The 12,719-nt window shown below is 36.7% G+C and overlaps 1 protein-coding gene across 7 annotated transcripts in view; it reads left to right on the forward strand.

Moving 5' to 3' along the window:
* The first annotated feature begins 331 nt into the window (after positions 1 to 331).
* The window catches only part of arhgap44a (Rho GTPase activating protein 44a), a 31,963-nt gene continuing 19,575 nt past the window's right edge, over positions 332 to 12,719 (forward strand). For all 7 annotated transcript variants that reach the window (XM_023957513.2, XM_023957517.2, XM_023957518.2 and 4 more), the window contains exon 1: positions 332 to 644. In XM_023957513.2, coding sequence (XP_023813281.1) covers positions 592 to 644 — 53 coding nt within the window. In that variant the 5' untranslated portion in view covers positions 332 to 591. The remainder of the gene's footprint in view (positions 645 to 12,719) is intronic.

Below are 12,719 nucleotides of genomic sequence, written 5' to 3' on the forward strand. Positions count from 1 at the left end.
AGTACATGACAATGATTTATTTTCTCCTGTTTTTTGGTATACGCTAAAATTTAAATTTTGTGATTTTGTTTTGTTTTTTTCTATTCTGCTATTAAAATATTATTTATCAGCAGTAGGTGCTGTTCTTGCACCAATATGCGTTTTTCGTATTGCTGGTGCTAATGTATGTTGATTTTTTTTTTTTTTTCAAACACGTTACAAACAAAGAAAGTTCCCATCAAAGTGGTGCATTGGCAAAGCCTGGTGCGAAATTGGGTTAATCGCTCTTCGTGAATTGTTACTACATTTCCCACATTGCATTGCTGCGCAGCCGCTACTTGTCACCGCTGTCGCTCTCCGCCTGCGCGTCCGTGGTGAATTGGTCCAGCATCACCTCGCCGGCTATGGGGCAAAGAAAAATCTAAAACCAATTCACGCCTTTTTTACGTGAAAAGATGTAGTTGCTGGACAAGTTTTCGGCGCGCAGCCGCTGGCAATGACGCATGGGAAACACAGCAGACTGGATTTTGCGCTCTGTGGAGGACGGACCGATGCATTAAGACAAACAATGCGGAGTATTTTCCCACAAAGGTGTTAACGCAGAATTTCAAGATGAAGAAGCAATTCAACCGGATGCGACAGCTCGCCAACCAAACGGTTGGAAGGTAAGAGAAGCCGTCCAGCGCGCTAATGAAACCCAATTCAAATGGCCCAATTAAAATAAAGAAAACCCAAATTTCCTAACGATTGGACATTTTACAGGTAAATCATCATTTGTGTGCCCCACGCAAGCTGAGTGATAAGTCACGGGGGGGCAAAAGAAAACCCCATGTTCGGAACGCCCCCAATGTTCCTATGCGTAATGTGCGTTGGGATATAATGCTACCGCATAGGCAGCGTGTAGGCGCATTCATTGCCCCACTATCAGCCGACCAACTAAGATCCACCAAAGGCAAGACCCACGAGCTCAGTGCTATTAACACGCAGCAATGAGCGGGTGCGACAGAACTTGTGTAAACGACGCATTTGCGGGGATGAATGCGCCTCCTGTCACCCAACCTGTCAGTGATACAGGCTGATGCGGTGTGGGCGGCGATGCGGGGGGGGGGGGGGGGGGGGGGGTCAATGTTTTCATTGCGCTGCAATTTCTACTGAGGAGGGACGCACCTCCGAGGGAAGGGCCAAGACTCGTGATCTGCTGTTGATTTTTCCCTCTCTAAAATAAAAGATGAAGATTTTCGTCCTCTTTTTAAAAGCCTAAAAGGATCTGAACGGGACCCACCACGAATGTATGCGCTTCAGACCCTCTTCCCCCTTTCAAAATGGGATATTTGTGACCTTTTTCTCAGGTGCATTGGGTTTATTGACCACCCCCCTCTGTGTTCAGGGAGAGCAGCTTGTCAAGCAGCATCAGGCCATAAGGTGTTTTCTGTTGGGAGGATTAGGAGCAGGCTAGGTCATTATCACTACAAGACTGCGTGAGTGGCGTACTCAGGGAGAAGGGACACACCTTGCAAAATGTGAGGGGCTCCACCATTCCCATGCAGCTCCTATTTATGCTGCTTTATCCCGGTGACTTATTTTATTGACTATTTATTCATTTTTATGTCAGAGAAGCCAAAGTGACACTGTGTGCGTTTGCATGGCTGAGTGTGGCTCTCACAATTTCCAATACACATCTTGGAGTTTACTATAAAAATAGCCACTGTTAGAAATGACAATTAAAAATGCAATACAGAAGGAAGCAGCTGTTGCTTCTTTGCAATCTAAGATGGATTATTACAGGAAATTTTTAGTTTTTGTATCAGTTGAGATTTTTGAAAATAAAAAAAGTAAACAAGCCATTAAATGTAACATCCCAAATTACTAAAGCACAAAAAGTAATAACAGAGCATGGAGCCAAGCCAACAGCTATTTAAATCTTCCAATGAACAGATGAAAACTCAATTATATAGTTTCTGTTTTGCAAGTGGCCCATTTTTAGGAAATCTTTCAAAAACACTGTAAAAAATTAAAGTAAATAATACGCAGGGTGGTGGAGGAGTGATTATTTGAGTTCATACAGGTGTCACATGACCTTGGCAGCTTCTATCACTCACTGTGTCGACATTGAGCTATAAGATAAAATCCAGGGACAGCTTTTTCTCCAGAGCTGTGAAGGTTATAGCCCCCCTCCCCCCATCACTAGTGCATAGAGGTGAGGAGATCACACAGACTTTTTGCACTAAACTACCCTTCATTTGCATTTTTTCCTTCTAATTTTTTAGATGGTTTATTGACATTTTTTTATGTTTATTTGAGTTGTTGTTCATATGTGCCTCTCAAGCCTGCAAAATGTCATTATGTTTTAACTCTTGTGCTCTCCAATGCACTTTATCGTTGGGAGTTGGGTCATCTAGACCCCACAAGACAGTGCACTGAACCTTTTTTCTTCAATGATTTGTCATCTTCACTAGTGTCGATGGATTACATGAAATCCTCTCCACCTTCATCCACCTTTGTCATGGTAGGGAGAAAACGTCAATGCAAGGGTGGGGTCATAAGATAGCACAAGGGTTAACAAAGACAATAAAGGCTCTTTTTTGAGGATTCTAAAGATACTGATTTGTTCTGATGCTTAATTTAAATCAGGCAATGATGTATAAAAGTTATTTTTCTGACCCATTTAGATCTTGTATTTGTTGTTTTATACCAGACGTTTTCTTCAGGTTTTTCAACTCATGTGTTTTAGATTCAATTCAAGCTAAATAGTTCAACTAAAAGCAGTCAAATTTGGTATTCTTATGATTGTTTGTTTGCAGATAATTCCTAGATGTGTTAAAATGATGCCAACAGATTCATTTTATATTAGCTGCAAAGTTTTTTTTAACATGAAACGTCAAACTTAGCTTACCTCCACCAGATCCCCCCCATCTAGTTCACAGCTGTCTTAGTTGTAAAGTGAGTCTCTAAGACAGAACATTTGTTTATCCTTTGACATCGGCTTTTTGGTCATTTGATTTTCAGCATTCACTGCAATAAGAGTAATTGTGTTGCTGATGTGGCTGAGGCACATCATCTGCAGTCCAGTCTCGTTGTTTATGTGTTCTCTGCATCACACTGTTGCTCATTTGCATAATATCCACCTACAAGCCACCAGACATCCGTGTTTTGGTTCACATTCAAGCTTTTAGAATTTGCATGGTCCCAATAGGAGCCACTATACGGGTAAGTCATAGCTCATATGGGGTGAAAATGAAAGCCAGCCCAATGTTTTTGGTAATACTAGCATTTCCTTATGTGCTGCACATTTCTGGATTAAAGACAGTTTCCTGTTGGGAGCAAAGTGACATCTCTGAGTTCCATACTGTTTAGAGACAATAGTATGGAGATACAAATTCACATTTTCCTCAGTTGTTTTTGCTGTAATCCCACAGATTTTATACCTGTTTTGGGAAGGCATCCTTCTTAATCTTTTTGGGTAAACACATACTTTGGATGAAGCAAGTGTGTGTGACATGGCAACATGCATCATGTTTTGTGTACAAAGAAAGATATACCGGAATCTGCTTCTGCACCCAGATGTCGCAGGTTGTTAGTGTGTGTCTGTGCGATTATTACTGCATGCAGAAGTCATGCTGCTGATTCATGACGTGAAGCACCTCCCACCTTAGAGGAAAGTCTCATAAAACTTTGGATGATTTGGTTTAGGCTTTTTTTCTCTTTTAGTTTGCTCATTACATTGTGAGAGACTACAAAATAGAAAATAAGGGGGATAAGGTAATCAAGATTTTTTTAAGGACTGCAGTATATTCTGTTCATGTGGACAGTAAATACATTGATTCTTCTTTATAGCCTTGAATGGATGATACAGAATGAATTTACACTAAAATATAGGTAAAAAAAAGTTACTTTCTACGTACTTTATATGCTTATTGGTATCAGATATTCTAGGTTCATTGGATTCATGATTTTATAGTTTTATTACCTCTTTAGAAAATGTATCTATTATTGCATTTTAAAACGTGATGCCATTACTTAAAAGAATATCCTTAAAGGCAAATCTTTATGTCCCTTTCAAAAAAAATAAATAAAGAAAGAAGGCATTAACACATATAAATGTACACTAACCATCTTGTTTTTCTTTCAATGTTAAGACTCTCTGAAGTTTAAGTGAAATTTAACTTAGGTTTCAGTTAGTCAAGAGGGAAATATTAATGTCTGAAATTTTGTGTTTTGTAAACCTGACTGATATATTCTTTTTTTTGTTATAGTTTAGGTTTATTATTAAATATCTCAGTTTATGAAACACTAAAATATTTGTATGTATATATTAAATAAATAAAAAGTTTCAGACCAATTTAGACTTTTCTAGGAGTTGAGTGATTTGGGAATCCAAGGTGTTTCTGTATGGAGTGTGTCTTTTCTGTAAAAATGAGTCTTTTTATTAGGAAGTTGTTGGCATGAAGCTTTAGCCGTGTCAGCAAAAGTTTTAGTTACTTACTGTAAAATATGTGTAATGTGACCGTCATGATGAGGAACTTTTTTAGTGTGGTTGGTTAGTAAAAGCTTTAATAAATTACGGAGAGTCATGGGTTAAATGAAAGGCTTGTATGTCTTTGATTTGTATTTATTAATACAAAAAACGCACTCATATATAATTATATGTAATAATAAACACCGGGAATATTATGAATTTATTTTTGCTTTAAAAAAAGCAAAATTTCAATTTGAAGGTTTTTATCTTACATTTTATTTAATTTATAAAATATTAGGAAACAGGAATTTTTAAAAAAGCGTCAGCATTTTAACAAAAAGTAATGTTTGTTGACCATTTCAGATGATATATTTGTTAATAACAATTTGACGAAATACCATCAAAAGGTAAAAATTCTTTAGGTGAAGAAAACGTAAACCACATATGAAAGCATTTTTTTAATCTTTTTATTTTTAAAACAATGAATCACTACCAGATATTTAGTATATTTTTGTATTTGATGGTTTGGAGTTATCTACAGCAATGAGAAGCAATGTTGCAGTGGTTGCTTAGATTAGTCTGGCAAACTGAGAACTTACAGTCAAGAGTGTGACCTTTAAATTTTCAAAGAGGATGCTTTCTTTTACTCCTATTTTTGCTAAAACAAAGGGAGGCTGTTATGCTCTTGTTGACCCAGTTTTTATTGAGATTGAGCTCTAAATGAACGATATTGTAATATTTTCCTTTAGGGTTCACAAACCCAAACATTTGTAAAACCTAAGAATGTGTGTCCTGTCCTGTTTTGGAGTTTAATCAACTGTAGTGACTTCAAGAATATTGTCCAGGCAACAGTCTTTTGGGGTTTCTTCTGATATATAGAGGAGGAGGATGAAATTGAATCATTTATGGCTTGAACATAAAAAGTGTATAGACAGTAAAAAATGTACTGATTTAGTGAAGTGCTAAAAAATGCATGACCTCCCATCACCCAAATACCCCCTCTACACTGATGCCTATAAGCCTTCATAGATTCAACACGGGTGGTTGATGGAAATGTGTAGGCCACAGTTCTTCAAAAACCCAGATACAGGAGAAGTCGCCGGCGACAGCTAAATAACACACGCTCTTTGATAAAATCTTTGACTGTTTCAGCTGATTCTGACGCAGAGATAAGCGGATTTTCAGAATGAATTAAAGAGCGTATGAAAAGATCTCAAAATAGGAATAAAAATGTGCCTGATGCTGATATGAGAATAAGATGTTATGGGGATCTGTCCACACCAGCAACCACCCCATTCATAATGACAGAGAACATCACCACAGCTATAAAATACATAAAGAAGGGAACTTTAATGGACAGGTAAAAAGCACAAAAAGTAGTCTAAAAAAATTGACCATGAGTAAAACATATAAAAGAAATACATACAAAAAGTAAAAATCAATGGACATTTTTCTTCTTTACTTGTAGAATATACATTATCACCAAAAAGTAACTTTGAATACATCTACCTAAATCTTTACCATATTAAAAACAATGGAATTCACTATTTTACTAATTTTTAAAAATTCTCAGATGATCCAGGAGTTGTCCAGAATGTGTTTTTTCAGAAACCAAATTTGGCAAATGCAATTTTAAATTGTTGACAATGCAATCTCATTTTTGTATTATTGCTAAAACTTTTTTTTTTTTTTTTCTGTTAGGGTAAAGATTTACAACTTTGTGAATTTGCATCTTTTAGGAATTTTGTGTCCTATTTTCTCAAATATTTTCATGTAATCTTGCAGACTGATCAGCAGTCTTTTCTGGAAAACCTTTGTGGTGCCTTGAGGTTATAAGAAATGTCTACATTTAGCCTGGAAGACACGGGCCTTTGTGGGATATGAAATTTGAGTACAGATTATTCTAAAGATGAAAATAAAAATCACATTAAAAAATAATGTGATTTTTTACTGTTGTTGTCCATAACAACAGTAATGGAAAACTGACAGTGAAAAAAATCTATTTGTGTAAAAAAAAAAGATATCAACGCATCAATCTTTGTCAGAAAAAAAGAAAAATTATTGTTAATAGAGAGTTATTCAAAATACAGTTTTTTTCTTTTAAATTCTTTCTGTCTTCATAAACTATAAAGAAGTAATTCAGCATATGATTTGGACTCTAAATTTATACCTCTGTTATGTGTATTCTGATTAAATCCAACCTAAGGAACATTAAACTACCATAGACTGCATTATGTCTAGAAATGCGATTTTAGACACAACGCACATAAAAAAACTCAAATTATATGAAAAGGAAAAGTGTTGAATTGTTCTGAGGAAATTAGGCAAAAGTGTTGGAAACCAGAGCACCTGGAATTAAAAATATTGTTTATTGTTGATTGTTCATCTCTTTATAGGTGAGCAAATAACCAAATTATCTATCTCCAATTAGCCCTGTCATCTGCATGCACCTTCCATCAGTGATCCATTTTCAAGATACTGAAGTTGGGGCTTCTTCCAACACAGCATTCTTACGCTGGAAGACTCATTGGATAAAAAAAAAGGTTACCTTTACTGTTAAAGATTGGAAAACCGGAGTAACCTGGAGAAAAATGTTGTCAATCTATGTCAGTTTGTCCTGATAACAGGGTGAATCACAGGGTGTTGTGGAAGAGTATTTCCTCTAGATTTAGATGTTGTGCTTTCATAGACATGTTGGAGTGAAGATTTTTTTTTCTCCAAAGTTAAATTTTTTAATTTTAATTTACATTTTTTTATTCTTACATTTACCTGCAAAGCTGGTTCATTGAGGACTGCTTGAACTGAGTTGCCATTTTGTTTTCAACTTCCCTTTTTCTTCAAACTCCTTCGCTGGCAGCTTTTCAGGTTTGAGTGGAACATTGGATAAGCTATCAACTGTATAATATTGACTCTGAAAAAAAGCCAAAATTTTATTCCAAAGGGAATGTTTGGATGCAACAGCTTTGCTTGTGCCAACATTTGTTTCCCTAACTTTTTACCTAATATGTTCTATTTATTTTGTTGGCTTCCATTAGAGGTTACTATAGTCCGAGTTTGTCTCCGTGTTCCTGGAAAAGCTGGTTTGAGTGGAACATTATGCACTTCATAAAATGCTGAATAAGACATTTGAAAAAATAACATAATTTTATTCTTAGCAGCCTGTCTGTCTCCTTGCTTGTGACGGCGTTTTTTGCCACTATATGCATACTCACTAACCTTTTGTCAAATGTATTATCATTATTTTTTTTGAGCAGCAGCATGTAAAATGTAATATATGATTAATTTTTAAGAGGTAATTCAGAATTCTGACCGTCTTCTCATATTTCAGTTTGAACTCTGGATTGTAGACAAAATACCCTTTCTTGTTTTGGATTTGTAATGATCATAATCACAATCAGCATATTTGCTGTCACATACATGGAAATACACAGTATGACATACAGGGAGATGTGTGAGCTGCTCAGGAGTGCCAGGGTCAGAAATTGAAGAACACGTTTGCTTCTGGTTGACTGATCCCCAGGTATATGTCCCATGTCTTCCTCCGGTTGGTTATTGCTGGTCTTTTCCCCTGTCTTATCCTGTTTGGGTATTATTTAGTCCATGATCTGTTCAGGAAGAAACAGTGAGTGTTTGGTATGCATTAAATAAAGACTTTCTATTGAATCCTTTGCGTAAATTTTTATGTAGATTTGGCAAGCTGCACACTTTCTGTGCAGGAGACACAGTACAGAGGAGATGGAATAACAAGAATGAAGCCGGGAAACAAAATGGTGAGATGGAAAGATGAAGAGCTGTTGAATGAAGACAATGTTTAGGAGCACAAAGTAGAAGAGATGGCTGTTTAAGGAGCAGGAAATAGCAAAGATCAGTAGGGATGAAGTTAGAAAGATTATAAAGATAACAAAAAGTGGAAAGATGGCTTTAGACTAACTGCAGACTTTGTTGGTTGCACCAGGACTCCTACCTTTTCTCCTTAGGTGCATCTCTATGAAAATTAGGTCCACCCACATTTTCTACTGCATAGTATTTACTGCCACAGTTTTACAGGGCCACTTTTTCTTCTTAAATGGCTGCCCATTTGCTGCTGCATGCCACTGAAAGGGAGAGGGGACTCTAAAGCAATGCATTTATCATAGCATGGAATATGCTTCGTAAATGGATCAAGCTTTTTCAGTGTTTCAACTCAAAATGTATTACAAGGGGTGACAGATGCACTATTGCCAGCCACCATCTTTCCACAGTGCTAACAATAATGCAGTCCATTAAATTATGGGCTATTTGATCAGTAAAGGATTAAACCTCTCTCGGACATGAATACACCTGACTTTACGTTGACACCCCCCAACTCCTCAATACTTCTACATAGTTAAAAAATGTCAGCAAAAAGTTTGATTCTAGTTCAAACATCAACCTCACAGTTATTTTCTAATCTTTAAAGTCTGAATATGTTTTTTTCTCTTTTTGTCTTATTTTCTCACTTTCTGCACTGAAATTCACTTTGAAACAAACAGCTATGACTAATAAAATGTAGTAAAATAAGGCAAATGTAGCATTTATTACACCATAAAACACAGTGTCCAGACCCTCAAAATGCAAATGCTTATTCTTTACTCTCTTTATCTTCTTTCTTTGTGCTGTCATTAACAGAAAAGTCACTAAAAATGGAGGGAAAACAGATTAAGATGGTTTGGACACGTTGAGAGGAAGGACAGTGATTATGCTTAAGTTGGAGCTATCAGGGGAGGCCTAGAGGAAGACCAAAGAGGAAGTTCATGGATGTATTGAATGAAAACATACGTGTGGTTGGTGTGAACAAGGATAGGGTTCAGTGGAGGCAGATGATTTGCTTTGGCAACCCCTAAAGAGAGCCGCTGAAAGACTAAAAAGAAGATGTTGAAATCATGGCTTCAGCTCTTGCTCATATACTTAAAAAGTCCCAGTAGTTGTCACATATCTAGGTGTGTGAAATTTGTTCTCCACATTTGATCCATCTTCTGGGGGAGCAGTGAACTGCAGACACAGCCTGTTTCACTTTTTCTTCTTACTTTTTATTCAACCACTAGCTGCAGCAGGTAACCAGAATCTCCACATCCAAGCTGTGCAAACACCCATTTTTTTATTTTAAGATTAGATTATATGCAGATAATATTTTGATCTATGTACAACATGCAGAGCAGACTCTTCCTGAGAGAGTCAGTCTATTAATTAGAGCACAAAATTATCTTGTTCGTGAAGATTCTCTTATATCCAGTTGATGTCCTGAAATTCAGCCAGGCCATCTGGATTTAAAATCTTCTTCCTTGAAACGTTTAACATGTTTCAATGGCATCTAAGTGGTTTCCTGAATGAGTGATAAAACGTTACAAGGAAGATTTTAAATCCAAAAGTCATGATTCAACTTCAAGACTCAAAATTATCTTGATATGATCAAGAGGCATGAATCCTGTCTTCTGCCACTGAAAAGCAAATCTAGGAATGCAGTAGCTTTGGCTGCTTCTGTAACACTTTGCCCAGGTGTCGGACTTATGTAAGTACCGATTTATCATGTAGACTATCAGAATTAATTCATCCTAAATTTATTTTCCTTTAAAAACAATAACTGAGTAGCCCTTAATTGTATAATTCCATTATTCTCAATCATGATTAGAATTGCATAAAAAAAAAAGCTCTTAATTGGATTCCATCACAACCATCTTCAGGTTCAATTATTTCAAACGTTTAATGTATAATCCAAACTCCCTGAATTAGCCTAGTAAAACTACAAAATCAGGTTCAGCAAAGTGGAGCAAAGAGATACTTAGCAATCACAGATTCTGCATGTTGTCCCACTTAAAAAGATGAGCGAGGTCCGTCATGTTTATAAATCTATAACATACCAGCCCACAATCCATTTATCAGAAAATGGCAGCCGTTTGTGGGTCGTAAATGCTGCACTCACTCTAAATTTTAGTTTTGTCTCGGATGTATCATATAAATACACTGCAGATCAGTTTTCAGACCACCCTCTAAGAGAGCTGAAGCACGTTGAAAATGTATAGGAGTGGGAAGCTGAACAAAACAATATGAGAGGGAGATTTATGATTAATGCCTTTTTCCATCCTTTATCAAATTACTTATTTAAAAAGGGACAGATGCAAGGTGTTACATCAATCTGTGTCGCATCCCTGGATAAACCTATTCGTAAAAACTATATTGTCCTACATAAAAATCCTTAGCTCAGCAGTGTTGAAGCTGTACCTCTTGGCTTTAATTTTCTCATGACCCTAAAAGGTCATGGTGGCTGACAAGTGTCAAAGTCAACTTGTTGCATTAAAATGAAAAATCCTGTTTCTTCTTGTTCCAGCTTCATCTTCACTCTGCTGCCCTATTTCTTTTGTAGCACACAAACTCACCACAGAAAAAAATGAGCCGGTTTTCCCTGCACATTTTACTTTATGGCTAAAAATACTAATATATAAGTTAAGTTATAATATAATTTTCCAAATATTGGAAGTTTGCAGTTTTGTTGCACTGAGCTTTTTTTCTGCATTGCACCATTTAGCTTAAATGTTAGGTCCATTTTGATTTCCCTTCCACATTTGCATCAGTGTCTTGTCACTACAGGGTATCCTGGTGATAAAGAGCCTTTGTCAAACAGCCATTTTGGTCATCAAAAGATGTGATGTAAGATCAGACAGATGCACTTTTCTCCCTTTCAGCTTTGTTTTTCCTCCCTCAGAAGACCAACCTCTTAAAGAGCCCCTGCTCTGATGTCCCACTTTTTCTTGTACAGTTGACTTATGATGGACTAAACCTATTATAAACAAGAAAATACATAACAACTTTGGTTTTTTGTGTCCTCTCCTCTGCACCTGGATTTGATATACAATCACTACAGCTATTTCCTATTTGGTAACAGAATCCTTTCAAGATCCACTCTTATAAAAAAAATGTGTTTTGATGTTCTTGTGGCTGTTTTCTGATTATGGGGACAAATTAAGCTACAATTGCATTTCTGTGTTTTTCTTAATTCAAACTGTTTTGAATCAGAAGCAGAAGAATAAATGCCGTTAGAAAAAGAGCTTATTTGTGACGTAGAAAATCCACGGGGGAGGCCACGTGCTCCCTGCTCCAAGCTCTCAACAATAGGGAGGGGAAGAGGGCAAATTTCTAATGAACTAGTGCTGCTCTGCAGACACTATGTCCTAGAAAATGACACATTTTTCTTTTATTTAGGCTAAATACAGCATAATCATGAATAAAACACCACTGGGAAGGCTTTTACTGTTAGGTACCAGGAGGGGCCAGGGCGGCCGATATTGTTTTTGATTCACTTCCTGTTTTAGTTTGACACTTCCGGTTCTGGTCACTAGTTACACTCGTTGTCTTTACCTCATTGATTGTTTTCACCTGTTTCCACTTTAGTCACTGTATATATTCTTTGTCAACCCAGTCATGGTCACAGGATCGTTTCGTTTGTTTTAACTCTCACGAGAATAGTCGATTAAATTCGAGTTATACGTATCCGCTGGCGTCCTGCGTTTGTGTCCACCACCCGACCCTGACATTTACAATAGATCGAAAGATGATTGAAGTGGGTCTTTAAACAGATACATCCTTATGCTTTTTGTCATCATTTTCTAAATCTTCCTGATGCTTTTTTCTTGCTTCAAATTAGTGATTGTGATTTTTATAATTCTGCTGTCCTTCTCTCCTGCTTCAATTTGGATATTTCTGGTTGCCTATTCTGGTTGAGTTACTGCCTGCTGTGTCATTTGGTATTTTTCCATTTCTGTGTTTTTATTAATGAATCAGAATAGTCTGTCCACCTGCTTCCATTTGATATCTCCACCGCCTCATTGACAGAAAAGGGGTGTGTAACGTCATAAATCCTGCACTGTTTGCAGTAATAAGCCAGCCTAAAGTGGCAGTGTTCTTAGAAATAACTGAAGGAGCCGAGTGACTCCCCGTCAACATGTGCACTTCCTTTCTTTCAAGAGTGCTCCAAACAGGAAGAACTTACACTAATATAGTTTCCGTTTTTTCTCAGCTATTTGCATTAATTTATGGTTTTATTCTTGCTTTGAAAAGATGAATTTCCTTCATCTGTGCAATAATGCAAATTATTCCATTTTCTCTAGTTGCCTAGATACGCTCATTTGGTATTAGCTGTTTTCCCACATTTGTTTGCCCACTCAAATGGTAAATATCTAAAGTTGTGAAGACATTTTTAGAACCAACGGAGCTTTTGTTTAGACATATTGATATTTTCTGCTTTCTTTTAAAATATATTTTGTCCACTTGA

This window comes from Oryzias latipes, chromosome 8 (assembly GCF_053564925.1).
Source record: "Oryzias latipes strain Hd-rR chromosome 8, Olatipes_Hd-rR_3.1".
NCBI lineage: Eukaryota > Metazoa > Chordata > Actinopteri > Beloniformes > Adrianichthyidae > Oryzias > Oryzias latipes.